The sequence below is a fragment of the Felis catus genome, chromosome E3 (assembly GCF_018350175.1).
Source record: "Felis catus isolate Fca126 chromosome E3, F.catus_Fca126_mat1.0, whole genome shotgun sequence".
Taxonomy (NCBI): Eukaryota; Metazoa; Chordata; class Mammalia; order Carnivora; family Felidae; genus Felis; species Felis catus.
The window spans coordinates 8,077,424-8,096,632 of NC_058383.1; the positions used below are offsets into that span (position 1 = coordinate 8,077,424).

At 54.0% G+C, this 19,209-nt stretch overlaps 1 protein-coding gene and 1 long non-coding RNA gene across 3 annotated transcripts; one reads left to right on the plus strand and one right to left on the minus strand.

The window, feature by feature from the left end:
- Positions 1-279: 279 nt before the first annotated feature.
- NAT16 (N-acetyltransferase 16 (putative)) lies at positions 280-8,460 on the minus strand. Its single transcript, XM_045048280.1, is given in 7 exon segments — positions 280-2,175; positions 2,177-2,292; positions 2,295-2,343; positions 2,964-3,577; positions 3,675-3,696; positions 3,933-4,271; positions 8,123-8,460. Coding segments are annotated over 7 exon segments (1,734 nt in total). The 5' UTR covers positions 8,332-8,460; the 3' UTR covers positions 280-1,790.
- Positions 8,461-8,555: 95 nt separating this feature from the next.
- LOC109495141 lies at positions 8,556-16,875 on the plus strand. 2 transcript variants are annotated; one of them, XR_006591133.1, is made up of 5 exons: positions 8,556-9,055; positions 12,939-13,067; positions 13,183-13,296; positions 15,706-15,817; positions 16,593-16,875. It is a non-coding gene; the product is annotated as an uncharacterized LOC109495141 (long non-coding RNA). The 2 variants fall into 2 exon arrangements; XR_002150384.3 differs by having other exon boundaries at positions 8,560-9,055; positions 16,604-16,875.
- Positions 16,876-19,209: the final 2,334 nt, after the last annotated feature.

Sequence of the window (19,209 nt, forward strand, 5' to 3'; positions counted from 1 at the left end):
GATAGCAGCGGACTCCCAGGCCCAGGGGAAAGCGAGACCCAGGCTTGTCAGGGCGCCGCGCAGCTGCCCGCCTCGCTTCTGAGCAACTGCTTCTTTCTGCCGCTTGGCTGGGGTGGGGGTGGGGGCGCGCAACGGCCAGCAGCCCTCTCCAGCTCCAGGAAGTCATTAGCCCCATTGCCACAGGGCTTAGAGATCCTCTCTAATACAGGCTGCTGGGGAAGGGGGAAGGATAATGCGCCTCATCCCTTCCCCGCTGAGAAGTGAAACAGACACAGAGGGTGGGCTAAGGGTCCTTTTTATTGTAATACAGCCACGGCTGAAGTGACAGGGAGGGTGGCAGCATGGCCAGGCGCTGAAGGCAGACAAGCACAACAGCAAAACCGGAACTGGGGGAAGTGATGGAGCAGCGGCTGTCCTCTGCGCCCACCTTCTTCCACCTCCTGGCGCCCTCCTCTGCCCACGTCTCTGATTCCATCCCCAGCGACCCCTGTGCTTACTGTCAACAAATCCCTAGCAACTGTCCATCGTCCAACAAGAAGTTCAAACAGTCACCGCCACAACGAGTGAGGTTCTGAGGCATGCTCTGGCTTGGGACAGACCTGAACTCCAGTCCCTGCCAGGCTCCCAGCTGCTCTGAATGACTTGGAAGTCACTTTGATCTTTCTGAGCCTGTTTCCTCCCTCGGTGGTAGATGTGAGGATCCAGTGTAGAAGACAGCGCTGTGCAATTGCAGCTGTTACTACTTGCATTGAAATAGAAAACTGCTAAAGTCCAAAAAAAAAAAAAAAAAAAAAAAACCCATAAAGGAACCAGAGGAAGGGAGGGATGTCCAGAAATATCTGGAGGCAGGGGTTCCAGTTGCACTAGAAGGAAGCCTGGTTAGAGCCAGAAGACAGCCCCATACTGGGCTGAGGAAACTGCCCTTCCCAGCTCAAGCCCCCTGTTTCATGTCCTGCTTCAGGCACTGGTTGGGGATATAGGAAGGGGGCCCGGGAAATAGCAACATCGTGCAAAGTTGGACGAACCCCATCATGGGGGCAGGCTTGTAAAGATGTGTCACCAGAGGGTCAACAGGGCATTATGATTGTTTCACTTACAGGCTCTCTCTCCGTATTGCACACAGGGCGGGTGATGAAGAGTTCATGGGGAAGAGGAAGGGAGGAGCAGACAAATGGGCAATGAGGAGCTAAGTGTCTGGGGGGGGGGGGGTCCGGGGAATAGGAGGAGGGGAGCTCAGAGAGAAGGAGAGAGGGGACACTGATGTAGAGGTGCAAGAGACTGAGAGGGCGGCAGGAGGGGAGCGCGGGGCAAGCTCTGAGAGCTTGAGAAAGGGCGGGAGGAAGAAAAGTAAGACGTGTTGGGCAGCTGGACCTTGCACATCCCTCTACCCGCTTCCGCCCACGAGGAGGCAGAAGGGAGAAGCCAGGAAGGACGGAGTTCCCCGCCAGCCCAGGGCGACGGACAAGAAAAGGCTCTGAAGCCTGTGAAGGAACCCATTCTTTGGCCCGTGAGGGGAACGGGCGGACCATAGCAGAGCAAGGGCCTCCCCCAAACCCGGCGATCGGATCCAGTTGTGGGCCATAGAGTGGGCGCGCTAGAGGCGAGATGGCAGAGAGGCAAGGCTAAAAGGGGGGGGGGGGGGGCTCCGGTAAGGGTAAGCAGGCTTCCCAGCAGACCACGGAGAGTAGGGGGAGGGGGCGGAGCTTGCAAACACTGGGGGGCGGGGCTTTCTGGAGAGCAGCGAAAATGGACGGATCTAAATGCTCCTCTCGCCTCCGAGAGGAGAGGCCCTAGATGTCGGCCTCCAGCGGGTACTGTTCTGTGTAACCCTTGACCAGCTCGAGCCCCAAGCCGGCCTGGCAGAGGTCAGCCAGCTGCGACCATAACTGGGACGCCAGGAAAAGCTGGCGCATGGCGTTGAGACCGGCGAGGCGCGGGGCCTGGCCCTAGAGGTGCCGCAGAAGCCGGCTCTGCGCCTGCGCACCAGCGCTGCGCACGGCGTCGACGTTGAGGTAGCGCCACGTGCCGTCACCGCCGTGCAGGATGGGGAAGGGGAGCGTGCACAGCGTGGGTAAACGCGGGCGCGCGGAGCTGTCTACGTGCCACTCCAGGCCCTTGGCCACCAGCAGGCGCAGGTTGCTCTCACGTGGCCGGTAGGGCTGCCAGTCCTGGGTGAACGTCGCGCTGCACGGAAGGCAACAGTAGGAGGCGGGCCACGTTGCCGCCAGTCTCCGACACGGTCTCGGTGGGCAGCGGCGAGGTGACGGAGGCCCGCAGCGCCGTCAGCTGCACACGCCCAGCCGCGCCAGTAGCACGGAGGCATTGACTCAGACCCAAAGGATGCTCCTGTTGGGGGCAAGAGTGAGCGCGGAGTGGGCAGCGGAAGGGCTGGAGAGCCCAGCGCCTCAGCATCTTCACACCCACGGGCTCCCAGCAGGGCCCCTCGGAAGGACCGACTGTGCCGGGCCAAGTGGAGTGGGGTATGTGAAAGCCTGCCCCACCCCCGAGGGTAGCATGGAGGACCCAGGGGCAAGTCCTCAGGATAGGTTCCTGGAGCCCCAAGGAGGGGCGGGGTTAGTGTGCGGGAGCCAGGGGACTGGGGGTGTGGGCCCCTGGGTCTCGGAGGGGAGTGGAAGGGAGGAAAACAGATCAGTCGGTAGGATAGGGGAGCCGGACGGAAAGGACAAAGATTCACATTAGGATGTTTGGATCCCTGGAGGGAGGCCGGATCAACAGAGAGGAGTCCCGGTCACGGAACTCCGGACGCTTAGGCTCCTCAGCCATCTGGAGTAAGGACTGAGGGTTTGACGGCTGGGAGTCGGGAACTTTTTGACTTCCCCTGGGCAAAAGGGCCTGGGTAAGGACTGGGAGTCCGGGGGCGGGGCTCACGGGCGCCCCCACTCGGTAGAGCCAGCAGAGAAGGAAAGCCGGTGACTGGGCTCGCGGGGAGGACGCCCGGCTACCCGAGCTCCCTTGTCCTTCTCACCTGCTTGGTGATTAGGCCGTGTTTCTTGAGCTCCCGGGGGCCCACTTGGTCGTCCCGGGTGAGCCGTGCCACCTTGACCCCCGGGTTCTGTGTCTTGACCAGCTGCGGGCAGAAGCGCCGCAGCAGCCCGGCCACGCCCTTGCCGCGCTCCCGGGGAGCCACGCACAGCCCGTCCACCAGCGCTGTCTCCCCGGAGTCGATCACGTGCGCCGACTCCAGCGCGATCGGCGGACCCAGGCCGTTAGGGGGCCCTCCGCCCCTGCCGGGACTCTCGGCTCGCAGGGCTCGCCTCTTCCCACAAGCTGAGCACTCCGTCGTCACCACCCCGGGCGCCAGGCCAGGCCCGGGCCTGCCCCAGATCTCCTCAGCACTTGGGTCTCGAATTCCAGAGCCGGCAGAGAGGGAGCTCATGCGCCGGGCTCTCGTCCACCTCTCGAGATGCTCCAGCTCCGCGTGCACCCCGTGCCTGAGCACTGGCCACGCCCCCTTCCCTTGGATCCACCCCAGGAGCTGGCTATGCCCTCCCGCCCCGGGCCTTGCCACGCCCTGCTTCTTCTTAGCTCCGCCCCGGACCCCGTCTAGGGGCTGGTCCTGCTAACCGCGTCCAGGTGCTTTTTCGTACGCGAGTTCGGTCTATCTGGGGTCCTGACCCCACTCTTGCTCTCACCCCCGGTCTACCCTCTCTTGCCTGCTCTCTTCTTTTTGTGCTCCTGCTCCCAGGAACTCCAAATGAATGCTCAAACACCCAAGCTATCACCAGCCCCTCCCTCGGGTTCCTCTGCTACCCGTGTTGTCTCCATCCCACCCTCATTGGCTGGGGCCCTGGATCCGCACATCCTACTCTTTGGTTCCAAGGCCGACTGGCTCCTCAGCATCCGGACGGGGGCTGGGGGAGAGGCTCGCCTCCTCTCTTTCTTAAGGTCCACTCACCCAAACGTAGCTTCACCCCCTTTTCACCTGGGCCCCGGCTCTCCTCACTCCTGTTTCGCTTGGCCAGCACACGGTGCCGTCCTGTTCTGTTGCCACCACGAAGTCCAATGGCTGGGCCGTGGCCTCAGGCCCCGATCCAGACCTGGGGTTGGCCCCCAAGGACTTGGCCTTGGCCTCAGGCCCTGATTCAGCCCCCAGGGGCTCAGTCTCAGCCTCAAGCCCCCATCCGGATCTGAACTTGGCCTCCGCCTCCTGTAGTGGGGTGTTTGAGTGTGGCTCGACATCTGGCTGGGCCTCTTTTTCAGGCTTAGGGAGCTCTGAGCTGGCTGAATCACAACTGGATTGTTTCATCACCCTGCAGAAAATAGACAACCCAGTATCATGGTCAGAGCCCCTGTTTCCACATATAGCACCTGACACGCGCATGCGCGCTCACACACACACACACACACACACACACACACACACACACACTCCCCACAGTACTTTGCTACACAAATACCCCTTCTCTTTCTCTCTCCACATTAACCCTGGGAATTCAGGGCCTCCAACTCTGACCAAATCCCAATCCTACCCTGCCCCACCCTACCAGGGTGCTCCTCAACAGTGACAAACTCAGGAATGCCATGAGCTCCTCACGGACTGGCCCCAAATCTCCTTCAACCCCAGTCACCCCCAGGGACTCAGGCAAGGGGCAGAAGGTCCTTGGAGGGGTTAAAAAAAAAATGGAAAGGCATCCCTCTAGGGTCCCACCATCTCTCTCAGGCCTCTGCAAGAACATGGGAAAGCCCCATCATCCCCACTCCTCCTACAAGAGGGTTCCCTGAGAAAAGCAGAGGGTTCAACCTCCTCCCTTTCCTACCGCTGCCACTCTCAATCCCCAGGGCAAAGGGAGGAGGATGTAGACGCCAGATCTTCCCCCTATGTCCACTCCAGTGCCCTCCACTCCCCTCCAACACATACATTCAAGCATAAGCCAGAGGAGTGGACAGGTGGACAGCTCCATTAAAAAATTTCAAGTCATTTCTCCCAGGCTAATCAAACCTGCCTTTCCCTTCCTTCTGCTGGAGTTTGTCCTCTCCTTCTCCATAGGAAGACCTGGTTCCACTCTAGGGCTAGATGACTATTTGGAAAAGGGCTCTGTTGGAACTCCTGCCAACAAGATGTGCACAGGGATCACCGATGCCCCCTCCCCCCATTTACCTTCCCTACAGAGAGTCTCTGTGTTCTCTCTCTCCCTCTGTTCTGCTTTTAGTTTCTCCCTATAATTCTTGCTCTGTCTCTTGCTCAATACTTTCTGTGCCCTTCCCCTTCTCGTTTTTGGGTCAACTCCTATGGATCTAGTACCCTTTGGCCTCCAGCTCTTCTGTCTTCCCTGCCAGAGACAGGGCCAAAGAGAAAGGCCCCTCCCCAAGTCCTGAAGACTCCTCATTTCCAGACCTCTCTCCTTCAAACCAACCAAATCAACTAATCGTTATTAATTTTTATTTGACTGGGGGAGGGGCAAAGGGAGGGAGAGAGAAAGAGAAACAGAATTCAGGCTCCATGCTCAGCACTGAGCCCAACGCAGGGCTTGATCCCAGGACCCTGGGATCCTGACCTGAGCCAAAATCAAGTGTTGGAAGTTCAACCGACTGAGTCACACAAGTGCCCACCCAAATCCTCCAATTAAATCCTCCTCTTTCAGCCAATTATAACTGTCCCTTCATATAACCTACATTAAGCCTCATTAACCAACATCCCAGGGGACACACATACCAGCTACTTTGTGAGAGATAATATGGTGTTGGTTGGCTATTTATTTATTGTTATAATAAATATAACCTAGGCTTGACCTAGGCTTGGGATAGGGGACAAACAATGACACCAAGGAGTTTAGGGATGATCTTAGCCTCCATGCCATAAACATAGTTTACATGAACACAGCGTGCCTGCTGTACAGACAAACCTTTAAAACAAGAGCTCCATCTCCCTCTTTCTTTTCAGTCTGATGCTGATGTCTAAGGCTCTCCCAGGTAAGCCTGGATGAAGTAAGACAGCATCAGGCCAATGTCATCAGAGGTGGGGGCAGCACAGGCTCAGAGGATCCTAGAGCCCCTGCTAGAGTTGGGGACCATCAGGTTCAACCCACTTCTTTCACAATGAGGAAACAGACCCCCAAGGAGGCTAAGGTCTTGCCTAAAGTGACTCAGCTTGGGCAGAGCCAGGCTAACAGTTACGCTTTCCTAGCCCCCAGGCTAGTGGTGGGGAGACCTCTTTTTGGTGTATATTTGGATCTCCAAACCCAGCCTGAAGAGCAAGGAATTACTGGGTCCTTGGCAGGAGTCAAAGGTCCCAAGGGTTAAGGGCTAAGAACCAGAGATGGGACCATGGGAGGAATCCCCACTACCCTCTGCCCATGTCAGCAGTTCCTATGCCAACAACAAGCCGGGGACCAGCTCAAGCATCAGATTCCTTGTGACAGGCAGGAATGACGAGGCTCAGAAGAGATAAAAGCAAGTTAGCTTGTGGCTCCCATCTATGTCTCCAGGCAACCTCACCAGCTGTTCCTGAGTCCCTGGAAAATAACAAGCTGGTAGTTCTGTGCTGACTCCAGCGATTCCCCACTGCCCCAAAAAGGGACAGAAAGTGAGCAACTTGTAGACTGGGACACATCCAACGAATAATTCGAGACACGAGGTTTTGGTTACCCCTCTTGTGCTTTCAAGATGGGGGAGAGTATTTCCAAAGGGTGTGTCTATGCCTTGGATAAAGTGGTTTGTAAGGGGGTCGCAGGGAAGAAGGAAGCGCCTGCAAATTCATCTCTTCATTTTTCCCCCAGTCACTCTTCTACACCTGCTCCCTTTGGTGGGGAGGCGGGGGACAAAACAGTTCCAAATTCCTTAAGCCCTGGGGGAGGTGGGGACTGGGAAAAAAGCAGGTCGGGGGTTCCAGGCTAAGCCAAAGCTGCTGGCTGGCCCCACAACCCTGGCTCCACACTCTGATCCCTTCCCATCCCTCAGAATAGCGCCCTCCAACCGGGCTCCTTGAACTATCGCTCCCATAGGTGTCTAGGCAGAGGAAGGGGCAGCCCTTTGCGTCCAGGGCACTGTGGGAGATGTAGTTCCGGCATCTCCTGGACCAAGCTCCAGGAAGAGGGGCGGCACATCCCCTCCATATCCTCCGCATCCTTGGACCTATTCTTTCAATCTTATAAATATAAATGATCGCTCTGGGAGGGGATGATTCTAGTCCTCGCTGGGCATGCTGGGAGCCCCCCTACCCCACCTCCACCGCACCCCACACACCTGAAATATTGATGCCCTTGAGGTCGACAGCTTCTCGGAGCTGGAAGAGGGAGCAGAGGGAGCAGAGAGCGGAGAGGCGGGGACAAAGAGACGGCAGTTACACAAAGCGCCCAAAGAACAGAGCGGGAAGGACAGGAAGGGAGGCAGGAAGGAGACAAAGGCGGACAGGGGGATGCGAGGCAGAAGAGGATGGGAGAGGGGAGTGGCAGCAGGCATGGATATCAGACACAGACATGACACCTCGTGACTCAGGGCCCAGCAGATGCCAAAAAAAGTCCTAGCGCTGCACCCCCTCCCCAGAGAGACCATAAATAGAAAACAGCGACACACCCCCTTCTCCCAACGGTGTGCGATGGGGGAAGGGGTCAAGGGGAAGAGAAAGCCAGAAAAGGGTCTGGAAGAGAACAGAGACCTGGGGACAGAGGCAGGGAGACAAGATAACATGGGGCAAAGGCAGGGGGTGAGGAAGATAGACCAACGAGCGGTGTGTGCGTGGGGGTGGGGGGAGGGTGCTCCAGGGCCACAGTCATGGACTGGGGACTGTACTCAGGGGTCTTCCCCAGTTTTCCCTCTGCCCCGTTCCAAGAGTGGGGGTGGGGGCGGCAGGCGCGCGAGATTCCGAAGGAAGCGGTCTACTTGACAGGGATCCCTCTGGGCACCAGGCTCTGGGGACAGGTGGGAGAGCAATGGCGACGGGGTGGGGGAGGGATGACGGACAGCAAAGTGTCTCTGAACACCTAGGCGAAGTCCAGGTCCCAGTTATCTAGGTCACCGGACAGGGAGAGGTTGGGCTGTAGGGGGCGCAGCGGCTGACTTCCCCGGGCGGGGGTGGGGGGTGGGGGGTGGGGGACGGTGGCCTTCTGCTGCCCCCATTCCGCGGTGGAGGAGCACGCCAGCCCCGAGGCCCGCGGCCCCCTACCTCGCCGGAGCCGGAACCGGGGCGGGGAAGCCCAGACACGGAGCGGGGCCGGCCACGCGGACAGCGAACGGTGCCGGTAGAGGGGTCTCTTCGGAGCCCCGAGGGTCGAGCTCGGGTGACGCGCGGGGACCGGAGCAGTCCCAACTCGGAGTGAGAATGTAGGGTCTGCGCTGCGGCTCAGTTCGGCACGCGGGCGCGAGCGGGGACATTCGGGGTTCGGGCGCTACGGGCACCTCCCGCGGCGACGCTCCGCCGGGCCGGGCGGCGGCTCCGAGGGGCGGAGACCCCAGCGACGTGGAGGAAACCCGGCCCGGATCTGGAGTGGACTCGGGGCGGCCTTGGGGAGGTGCGGGCGGAGAGCAGGTGCCCTGGCGGGGCGGGGGAGGGGGGGGGGGCGTGTGGACCTAGGTGGCGGGCGCAGCAGGATAGCCTCAAGTCTGGCGGACGAGACTCCGCCCCTTGTCCTGGCTAGGGAGCCGGACCTTAGGTGGAAGTGCCTTGGGGTTTGGGGGGGGGGAAGGGGGTACTGCTGGCTTAGTTATTGCCCCCACGTCCCTAGCACCTCTATGCTCTGTCCCGAAGCACCCCCCTCCCCCAATCTCGCAGTCCTCCCTCCGACCTCCCGCCGCCAGATAAGTCAGAGCGACTGGAAAGGGCACGCAGAGCCCTGGGGACCAGGTCAGAGAAACTGATCAAAGATACTGGAAAGTCGTGAAGATGGGGATGTGAGGGGACACCAGGAGACAGAAGCAGAGAGGCGGAAGGGAGCAGAGCGAGGCCAAGACCGGTCAGAGTGTCCACCCCTCCCCGGGGGGGGGGGGGCGCAGGGTAGCCTCGTCCCGCAGGTGCATCAGAGGCCTCAGCTCACGCTCAGCGGCTGGCCGGCAGGCAACCAGGCCCCCACAGGGCAGCACGCAGAAAGAAAAACTCCAGGTACACCCACGAACCCACTCCCTCACCCCCAGCACACGAACACAGACCTCTGCGCGCGCGCACACACGTCCTGGGGATCTCCGCACACGCTCTGCACCTCGTGCTAAACCGGGTGTGTGGGGGAAGGGTGGGAAGAACAGGCAAATGTGTCCAGGAGCACTGTCCCCAATGAGCTGGTGGCCCGGGCACTTAACTCCCGAGGGGGTCCTTCCCACCCTCCCCCCCAAAATGAGGTAAAAAACACCTGCAATTCTACCCTGTAAGGAACCAGGTAAGTGATGGATGGGGAAAGCCCTTCAGTGACTGTAAAATGCTGCAGGGATTATTAAGGTCTGTTAGGGGTGAGAGCCCCTCTCCCTCGCCCTCCCTCCAGGGTCTGCCCAGCTGTCGTGCTCCTCCTGCCCCCAGAGTTAATTTCTCACCTATCTCATTCCACTTTTTTTTTTTAATTTTTTAAATGTTTATTTATTTATTTTGAGAGACAGAGACAGAGCATGAGCAGGGGAGGAGCAGAGAGAGAGACACAGAATCCGAAACAGGCTCCAGGCTCCGAGCTGTCAGCACAGAGCCCGATGCGGGGCTCGAACTCACAAACCGTGAGATCATGACCTGAGCCGAAGCCGGGCGCTCAGCCGACTGAGCCACCCAGGCGCCCCTCATTCCACTTTTTTCTACACTTTCCAATGGGCTGTGATCAGATGAAGGTTCATGTCGTGTTCCTCGGCTCCCACACACATGGCCACACAATAAGTAACTTGACAAGTTACTCAACCTCCCCCCACCCTCCTCCTCCTCCTTTTCTTAATAGGACTTCTCCCCATTTCTATTTTTTTTTTCTATTTCTGATTTTTAAAACTGCTAACACACTGCACATCTCAAAGCCGCAGTTCAGGTGGAACTTGCTCAATTGTGGGATAGCACGTCAAAAAGTTAGAGGAATTGGAGGAAAAAAAATCACTAGTGGCAGGCGGTAGATGCAACCAGGCTCTAATCCTCCCCCTTTTCACCAGAAGCCCCGCCTTCTGCTACCAGAAACTCTGGGATTGGTCCAACGTCCTCCACTTCCAGTTCCGTCAACCAATCAGAATAGAAAGTCCCCCCTCGCCCCGCCCCGCAAACTCTTCAAGTCCAAACCACTCTGAAGGAAGAAGTCAGCGCCCATTGGGCCGATCAAACACCGTCAGGGGCCCAAATCACCAAGCTCAGACTTCTGAAGTCTCAGCTCCCCAGAGGGGCTAGCGGGTGGTAGTGGTTGGAAGATGACTAATCTCTTGGCTGCCCCTCCCAGCGAGGGAGAACAGGAGGCTGTCAGCATCCTTAAGTGCTCTTAGGATGTTGGCAAGTGGGACATCACCCTGTGCCACTGTGCTTTAAAAGAGGCCGAGGTTAAGACCGGTGGGGATGGAAGAGTGCTCTGCTGGTAGAGGTCTGGGTTCCAGAGCCACCCTGTACCCCCTCCTGATGGTGAGCCACAGCACCACCCAGAATGTTTACAGAGCACTTTGACTTAATTCTCACAGCACTGTAGGATGGGTGAGGCTGTATAGTAGGGGTTCCGAGAGGTCGCATGGTGTGGGCTAGGGACGCTGGGGGGTTTTCTGACTGCAAACTCAGACCCCACTGCCCACTCACCTCTCGGAGGTGCTTTGCAAGCTGTAAAGCAAGCAAATGTCAGTGCTGTTAATGTTGGAGATTTCCCTTAGTTGCTCTGAATTTTGTAAACACCTATACCTTGGGGTCCCTATTGGCTTTGGCCCTCACGCTGGGCTTGCTTATTTGGGCCTTTTATTTGGGAGAGCTTGATGTTTTGTTTGCCTTCTCTCAGGGCAGGTGGGCCCTACTGTCAGCCGGGCAGTGCTGTCGCTCTCTGTCATTTCTTTTGGGCCCATCCTCTGCCGCAGGGGCCTCCCCATCCTTGCCTTTCTCTCCCACCCCTCATCCCCAACAGACCACCTTGGGTCTTCCTCCCTACCTTCTGAACACCTCCGCACCCCAGGATTCTTGTGTCCAGGACTTCCTCCTCCAGAGTTTGTGGGGTTTGACTTTTCTCCTCTCTGACCCCTCTTCACCCTCTGACTCTCCAAGCTGTGAGATCGAGGCTGAGACCCCTGCCCTCTCCCTGATCCAGTGACCCCTCTGTCTGGGCAGTTCCCTAATCCACAAGTCAGGTCTTGACTTCCCAGGTCGTCTCCAGCTATCTGTGGGATGACATCAATTGGCTGATAGCAGAGAAATAAAATATGCTTAACAGGAACTGAACTGGGCACCTCGTATGCTTTTTGTCGTACAACTTTCGTGACCAGCTCATCTGCAGATAAGGAAGGAGACCAAAGATCAGAGGGTTAAGTAATTGGCCCCAAGTCACAGAGCCAGAGAATCCATAAAAGTCTTACTTAGGATTATAACACTGAAAAGAATCATCCAGATCATCTCAGAAGGCAAAGTATCACAGATGCCACATACTCCTGGTGACTCACGGTTTCCTCATTTGTAAAGAGGGCATAGCACCTAACTTCCAGTAAAGATTGAATAAGATAACAAATGAAAAGTGCCTGACATTGCATAGAAATTCAATTAAAGGGGCGCCTGGGTGGCGCAGTCGGTTAAGCGTCCGGCTTCAGCCAGGTCACGATCTCGCGGTCCGTGAGTTCGAGCCCCGCGTCGGGCTCTGGGCTGATGGCTCGGAGCCTGTTTCCGATTCTGTGTCTCCCTCTCTCTCTGCCCCTCGCCCGTTCATGCTCTGTCTCTCTGTCTCAAAAATAAATAAACGTTGAAAAAAAAATTAAAAAAAAAAAAAAGAACAAGGCTGATGTTACAGTTAACTTTATGCCTTTGGCACTTTGTTCAAGTCTTGGGCACATAGTAAGACCTTAATAAGTATGTTACGAATGAATGAATGAATGAATGAATGAATGAATGAATGACTTCAACCTGTTTCTAGAGTGGGGTAAGGCAATCACTTTGATCACTTATCAAAGGTCACCCACTGGGTAGAGGTAAGACCAGATTCCCGGTATCTTAACCCCAAGCCAATGCACAACCCAGCCTCACGCTACATTTCTAAAGGGTCAGCGTGATGGCTCTGCTTAGAAGTCCCTGAAGTTCCGCCTCGTCTCTCCCCACTCATCACCAGGTTCCTCTCTCCAGTCCACATCATGCAACACCAGTAACATCTGTCATTCATTCATTCGGCAAACATTAATGTCATCTTCTATGGGCCTGGTTGACCCACTTCTGCTCTCAAAGACTTCAGTCGAGTTAGCCATCCACTTTTATTCTGGACAATACCTAATACAAACAAAAACAGAACAGGGGCACCTGGGTGGCTCAATAGGTTAAGCGTCCAACTCTTGATTTAGGCTCAGGTCACGATCTCATGGTCGAGGGATGGAGTGCCACACTGGGCTCCTCACTGAGTGTGGAGCCTGCTTGGGGTTTTCTCTCTCCCTCCCTCTTTGCCTCTTCTCTACTCACATGCACACCCTCCCTCAAAATAAATAAATAAACATTAGAAAAAAAAATAGGACAGTATAGTGAAGCCCCACTAGCCTATCATTAGCTTCAACAATTATCAACTCATAGCTGATATCGCCCTACATGGCAAGCATCCCAATATTTTGAAACCAATTTCAGACATCGTATTGTTTCACTGGTATTGCAAGAAATCATTTTAATGGCATTATCACAGTGATATGGATGGAATTGTGCCTTCCCCCCAAGTCGTATGTTGAAGCCCTAACCCCTAATGTGACTGTATCTGGAGACAGAGCCTGTAAGGAGGTAATTAAGGCTAAATGAGGTCATAAGGGCGGGGCCCAAATCCCACAGAATTATAAAAGGAAGAGACACCAGAGATTTCTCTCTACCCATTACGCATTTGCAGAAAGAAAGGTAGAGGAGGCAGAGAGAAGTTGGCTGTCTACAGTTCAGGAAGAAAGCTCTCGCCAGAAGACGAATCTGCCAGCACCTGGATCATCACGGACTTCTAGCCTCAGAACCATGAGAAATGAATGTCTGTTGCTTACACCCTGTGTGTGGTGTCTTCTTATGATGATGCCTGAGCCGACTAAACACACACCTAAAACACTTCCTCCCTCCCTCTCTCTCCCTTTCCTCACTCACTCTAGGGGAAGCCAGCTTCCTTGTCTTGAGAGACTCAGCCAGCCCTGTGGAGAAGCCCATTCAACAAAGACCTGAGGCCTCAATCGAACCACGGGGAAGTGAGTCCTGTCACCAACCATGTGAGTGAACTTGGAAGCAGATCCTTCACCCCCAGTTGAGCCTTGAGATACTACAGTCCTGGTCAGTAGCTTTAACGCAGCCTGAGAATTCTAGACCAGAATCTCCCAGCTAAGCCCGAAACTATGCTACAATAAATGTTTGTTCTTTTTTTTTTTTTAACGTTTATTTATTTTTGAGACAGAGAGAGACAGAGCATGAACGGGGGAGGGTCAGAGAGAGGGAGACACAGTATCTGAAACAGGCTCCAGGCTCTGAGCTGTCAGCACAGAGCCCGACGCGGGGCTCGAACTCACGGACCGTGAGATCATGACCTGAGCCGCAGTCGGACGCTTAACCCACCAAGCCACCCAGGCGCCCCAGTGTTTGTTCTTTTAAGCTGGTAGGTTTAGGGGTTATCTCCTCTGCAGGAACAGGGAACTGATCAAGTTGATACATATTTTAGACTTATTTTAATCTACATAGTTCCCTTCCACCTCTCCCTTTTTGCAACTATTTGTTGAAGAAACAAGATTGGTTGTTCCCTATAAATGTCCTCACCATCTGGATTATGCTGATTACACCTCCATGGTGTTGTTTACCATATTTTTCTCTCCTCTGCTTTTCTTGTAGGCTGGGAATTAAATCAACATGCCCTGTCCAGTATGGTAGCCATTAGTCACTCGTGGCTATTGGGCATCTGAAATGTGGCAGGCACAACTGAGGAACAGAGCTTTTTATTTCATTTCATTTGAATTAAAATTTAAAATAGATAACTGATCTAGTTATTGGAAAACTTGAAAAAAATGTACTTTTAAGTCATGTCTGCACCCAACGTGGGGCTTGAACTTACAACCCCAAGATCAAGAGTAGCTCACTCTTCTGACTGAGCCTCCAGGCAACCCTGGAAAACTTTTAAGTATGTTCAGAGTAACTTTTTCACTTGTGAATTTTACAAACTTTAAATATGGATCAAACATTTCCAGTGGATGTTTAGCGTCTAAACTGAAATATGTTCTTTTTTTAAAATTTTTACTTTTATTTTAGAGAGAGACAGAGAGTGAGAGAGAGCAGAGAAGGGGCAGAAGGGGGGAGGGAGAGAGAATCTCAAGCAGGCTCCACACTTGGTGTGGAGCCTGACGTGGAGTTTGATCTCACGACCCCAGGATTTCGACCTGAGTCGAAATCAAGTCAGACGCTCAACCGACTTAGCCACCAAGATGCCCCTAAATGGAAATATGTTCTAAGTGTACAATACAAACCAGATTTCAAGGACTTAGCCCCAAAGGAAAGTGTGTAAAATATCTCATTACTGTTTTTGTATTACACATTGAAAGAATATGTTGGACATATTGGGCTAAATAAAAAATATTATTAAAATTAATTCCACCAATTTTCTCTTTATCATTTTATTGTATTATTTTATTTTAATGTATTTATTTAAGTAGGCTCCACACCCAACATGGGGCTTGAACTCATGATCCTGAGATCAAGAATCACAGGTGTGGGGCACCTGGGTGGCTCAGTGGGTTAAGCAACCAACTTCTGCGTAGGTCATGATCTCTTGGTTGGTGGGTCCGAGCCCCTTGTCAGGCTCTGTGTGCTGACAGTTTGGAGGCTGGAGCCTGCTTCGGATTCTGTGTCTCCCTCTCTTTCTCTGCCCCTTCCCCACTCATTCTCTCTCTCTCTCTCTCTCTCTCTCTCTCTCTCAAAAATAAATAAACTTAAAAAAAAAAAAAAAGAATCACACGCTCTACCAACTGAGTCAGCCAGGCACTCCTCTTTCTCTTTTTAAAGTAGTTACTAAGAAAAGCTTAAATCATACATGCACTTTTTTAGGAAGGACTGTATTCTTCCATCAAAGGCTCAAATGTAGTTTATCTTGTTGGAATCTTACCAGATGCTGTCGCTCAAGACTTCAATCCAATCCGTTATTAGGGCCTGCAAAATGTTGATACTCTTATTCTGTCATTCTAGGTGTTTCTGTGTTTGTTTTAACTAGTTGGAAAACACCTATAAAAGAAAACTTGTTCTTCTGTGCTCTGATTACCCTGAGGCATAGTTTGTGAAGGACAGCCAGGATGAATGCTTAAAATGTTTCCTTTTATTTGTTAATTTTCAAAATAACAAGTTGATGCCTTAGCAATTTTCAGTGGTGATCAACTCTTCTTTTTAGAACCACTATGAACTCATGGACTTTTAAACACGTTTAATGTGATACAGTTACTGTCCCTTCCTGATGTCTCGAGGTATCCAACTGTTCGGATAAACTGGTGCTTTACAGTGACACAGAAGGGTCATGAGCGATCCTTACAGAGAGAGTTACCGGGATGCAGAGGTGGGATGGGCTGAGCCTGCCTGGCAGGCTGGTAGGTTAAGGGAGGTGTCCTGGAAGTGGGACCTGAACTGAGCAGTAAACATTCCCCCCCCAGAGGATGAAGGACAAGGTCCCGCCAGCAGGAGGGGAAAGCGAGAGCAAAGCCCGAGGCAAGCAACAGCCGGCTTCACCAGAACAAGCAGTTCTGGGTTGCACGCATCCATCCGGTAGGTAGGGGCTGGCCAGCAGGGGGCGTGTGGTGGAGGGCCGGGGGAGGCAGTGGGCAGGGGAGGGAGGGAGAAGGGAGGAGAGGGAAGGAGAGGGGAAGGGTTTTAAGCAGGAGTGACACCTTTGCCTTGCGAGTAGAGACAGCCCTCTGGTGGCCACATGGAGGATAGCAGGGAAGGAAAAAGCCTGAGAGCAGGCAGAGAGCCGAACTCGTGAAGTTTCTTGGGTTCGTGTATTTATAAGTTAGACTCTTCCAGATCAGGAGGAGAAATTACAGTGTTGGGGCTTATTATCCAGCTACACCGGAGGAGGAATGGCACAGGGAAGTTCAGTAACGGTTGAAAACAGAACAGACCCTCAGGACAGGCTAGTGATCCATGTTCTTTCTGTGCACCTGCCCGGCACACGTCCTCAAGGAAAGATCTCATGGCAAATGCTGACCACTTGCACCGAACATAATTTCTACAAGAGACCACCCCTGGATGGGTGCAGTCCCAGGCACAAGCAGAGAGGACTTTTGTGTGATTTTTTTTTTTTTTAAGTATGCTCCACGCCCAGCGCAGAGCCCAGTGCAGGCCTTGAACTCACGACCCTGAGATCAAGACGCGAGTTGTGATTGAGAGTCGGGTGCTCAACCGCCTGAGCCACCCAGGCACCCCTGTGTGAATTTTTAAAAAACACCTGTTGTGGGTTGAATTGTGGTCCCCTGCCTCAAAGAGATATATGGAAGTCCTAACCCCTCCTACCCATGAAAGAGACCTTATTTGAAAATAGGTTCTTTGCAGACATAATCCTATCAAGCTGAAGTCACCCTAATCAAGTATGACCGATGTTCTATACGGAGAGGGAACTTTGGACATGACACAGAGGGGAAGGCCGTGTGACAACAGAGGCAGAGACTGGGTGATGTCGCAGCAGCTGAGGTTGATGACACCACCAGGGGCTGGAAGACGGGAAGGAGGGCTTCTCTACTGGTTTCAGAGGGAGCAGACCCTGCTGACACCTTGATTTTGGCCTCTGAACAGTGAGACAATAAACTTGTTGTTTTAAATCACCAGATGAGTGGCACTTTGTTACAGCTCCCTAGAAAACCAGTATAGCTCCCTTCCTTCCCATGATGGGTACGCTGGCCCCCTCTCTGGCTCTGTGAAGGGACCCCCAAGCCCTCCCGGCCCTCTGCTGGGCTTCCCGGTGCTGGGCACAACCTGCACACCGGGCGGCTGGTTCCCTCCACAGCAGGTCTCTTGGACCAGGTCCCTTCATCTGTTCGGCACTCGTCATGCACTAGGCGTGGCGATCGCCATAACGTGGTCGAAACGCAAAAACGAGCAAGACATACTTCCTGCCCTCAACGTTAGCATTTAGGAACATGAGATGAAAGATTATGAGCAAGCCCGATGTTGGGGTAGCAGAACACCTAATGTGATGGTGCCCGTAACGTGATCACGTAATGCAATGCAATGTAATTTCACGCAATGTAATTCTTGTGAGGTGGCTGTGGTCAGGAAAAGATCTTGTGTCGAGATAATAGTGACACCAGCTGATGTTTGTTGAACACCCTGCCAGGTGCCACGCTAAGCCCTTTGCACGTGTACCTCATTTAGAGCTCAGTGTGGACACTGTGGTGTAGATGACAGGATCAGAGCCTGCCACTATCCGCACGTGGTAAGTGCTCAACACCGGGGTGGGGGCTTGGGGGAGGGGTTGGGCTGTGACTTGACGGTAGGGGTTCCATCTAGTCTCCAGGCAGGAAGGAGAGGCGAGTCAGGCCCGGTTGGGAAGCTGGACTGGGCTCTACCTGAGGGGGACCTCGAATGCTCTGCTGAGGATTTTTACACCTTTTAACAACAAGGATCCAAAGAGAGTGGGGATCCAAAAGGGAGAATTAGATGATGAAAACAGCATTTTAGGAGGAGCGTCTTGACAGCAAGAGAGGGTGTTGGATGGGAGACAAGAGACAAGACCCCTGATCGCTCAGGAGTGGTCCCAGAGGGAGTCCACGGAGGGATGGGGTCATGGAGGAGAAGGAGACGCTAAAAACCACTTAGCAGGAGGACACAAGAGGCCAGGAATTTTGAGTGCGGTTCTGGAAGGTGGGGAGAGAGGAAGGAGGTGAAGCCAAGACAGATGCATGAAAAACAATGGTTGGAAAGCAGGATGACAGAATAAAAATGGGACCAGAGGACACTTAACCGTCAGCGCAGCTAGGATCAGAGCATGGCTGCAGAGGTTACTTGGGGAGGCTCAGGAGAGGGTAGGAGGTGTGCCAAGGCCTCCTGAAACCTATGGCCTCCACCCAGTCTGGGCTGGCTTCCAGGAGAGGAAGGCTGCTGGTGGAGGTGCCTCCAGGGCCAACCCAGTTGTAACTGGATGTCTAGGCTTCTGTTTCTCTCCAGCCTCGAGCCAATCCCTCCCACCCCCTGACTTTATTGGTCTTGGATTTCAGACAGGGGCAACAAATGATGGGGAATGAAGTCCCCTCCTCCCTCTCTCCCTGAGTCCTCAAAGGTCCCCTTCCTCACCTGTCACCCAGCCCAACCTCCCCTCCCTAGAGATAGGCACCTACCGCTCACAGGGGACAATGGCAGGGGGCTTCTTGGAGGAAGGCCCGTGGCAATCTAATCCCCATACTGCCAGCTCTTGGTGGCCAGTTCTCACTAGAAGTTGGTGCTTTTGTCCCTCGGGGGAAGAACCCAGAGAAAAACACATGTGATGCTACCCTTAAAGTTTGGGATGAGGCACAAAGGTCCTGCATTCCAAAAGGGGCCAGAGCAGATCGCATGCAATGAGCAAGAATGTATTGCCCAAGCAAATAGTTGAGAAGTGACCCTTGAGTCCCTGACCCATGACAAGGATTGGACACAAAGGAGAGAAGTGGGTGGGGGGAGGGGGGCTTTCAGAGCTCGAGGGCAAGGCTTACTTCCACAAGATCGGTGACATAGGTTGCAAGGCTCAAAGAGCTCGGTACGCCCCTGTGTTTGTTGGACGTGCCCACAGAGAAGTCTAATGGCCAGACTGTAGCTGACTGGAGGTTCCCTCCAGGAAAGAAGGAAAGACAGTGGTTGCATTGAGGTCAGCCTGTACTCTAGTCGCATCTGGGCTAAGGGTGTTCAAACCTGGGGCGCCTGGGCGACTGGTTGTCAAGCATCTGACTTCGGCTAGGTCATGATCTCATGGTTTGTGAGTTCGAGCCCTACATCAGGTGAGCTCAAGTCCCGCTTCGGATGTCAGACGTTCAACTGACTGAGCCACCCAGGTGCCCCTCTATAGTACAACTTAAGGTGGATGAAGAAGTTATTACCTGAGAATGACCCAGATAAGTCACAGGAGTGCCCAGATTATCATGCGGGAACAAGAAAAACTTCTCCCACTGAATGTATTGTACAGGACA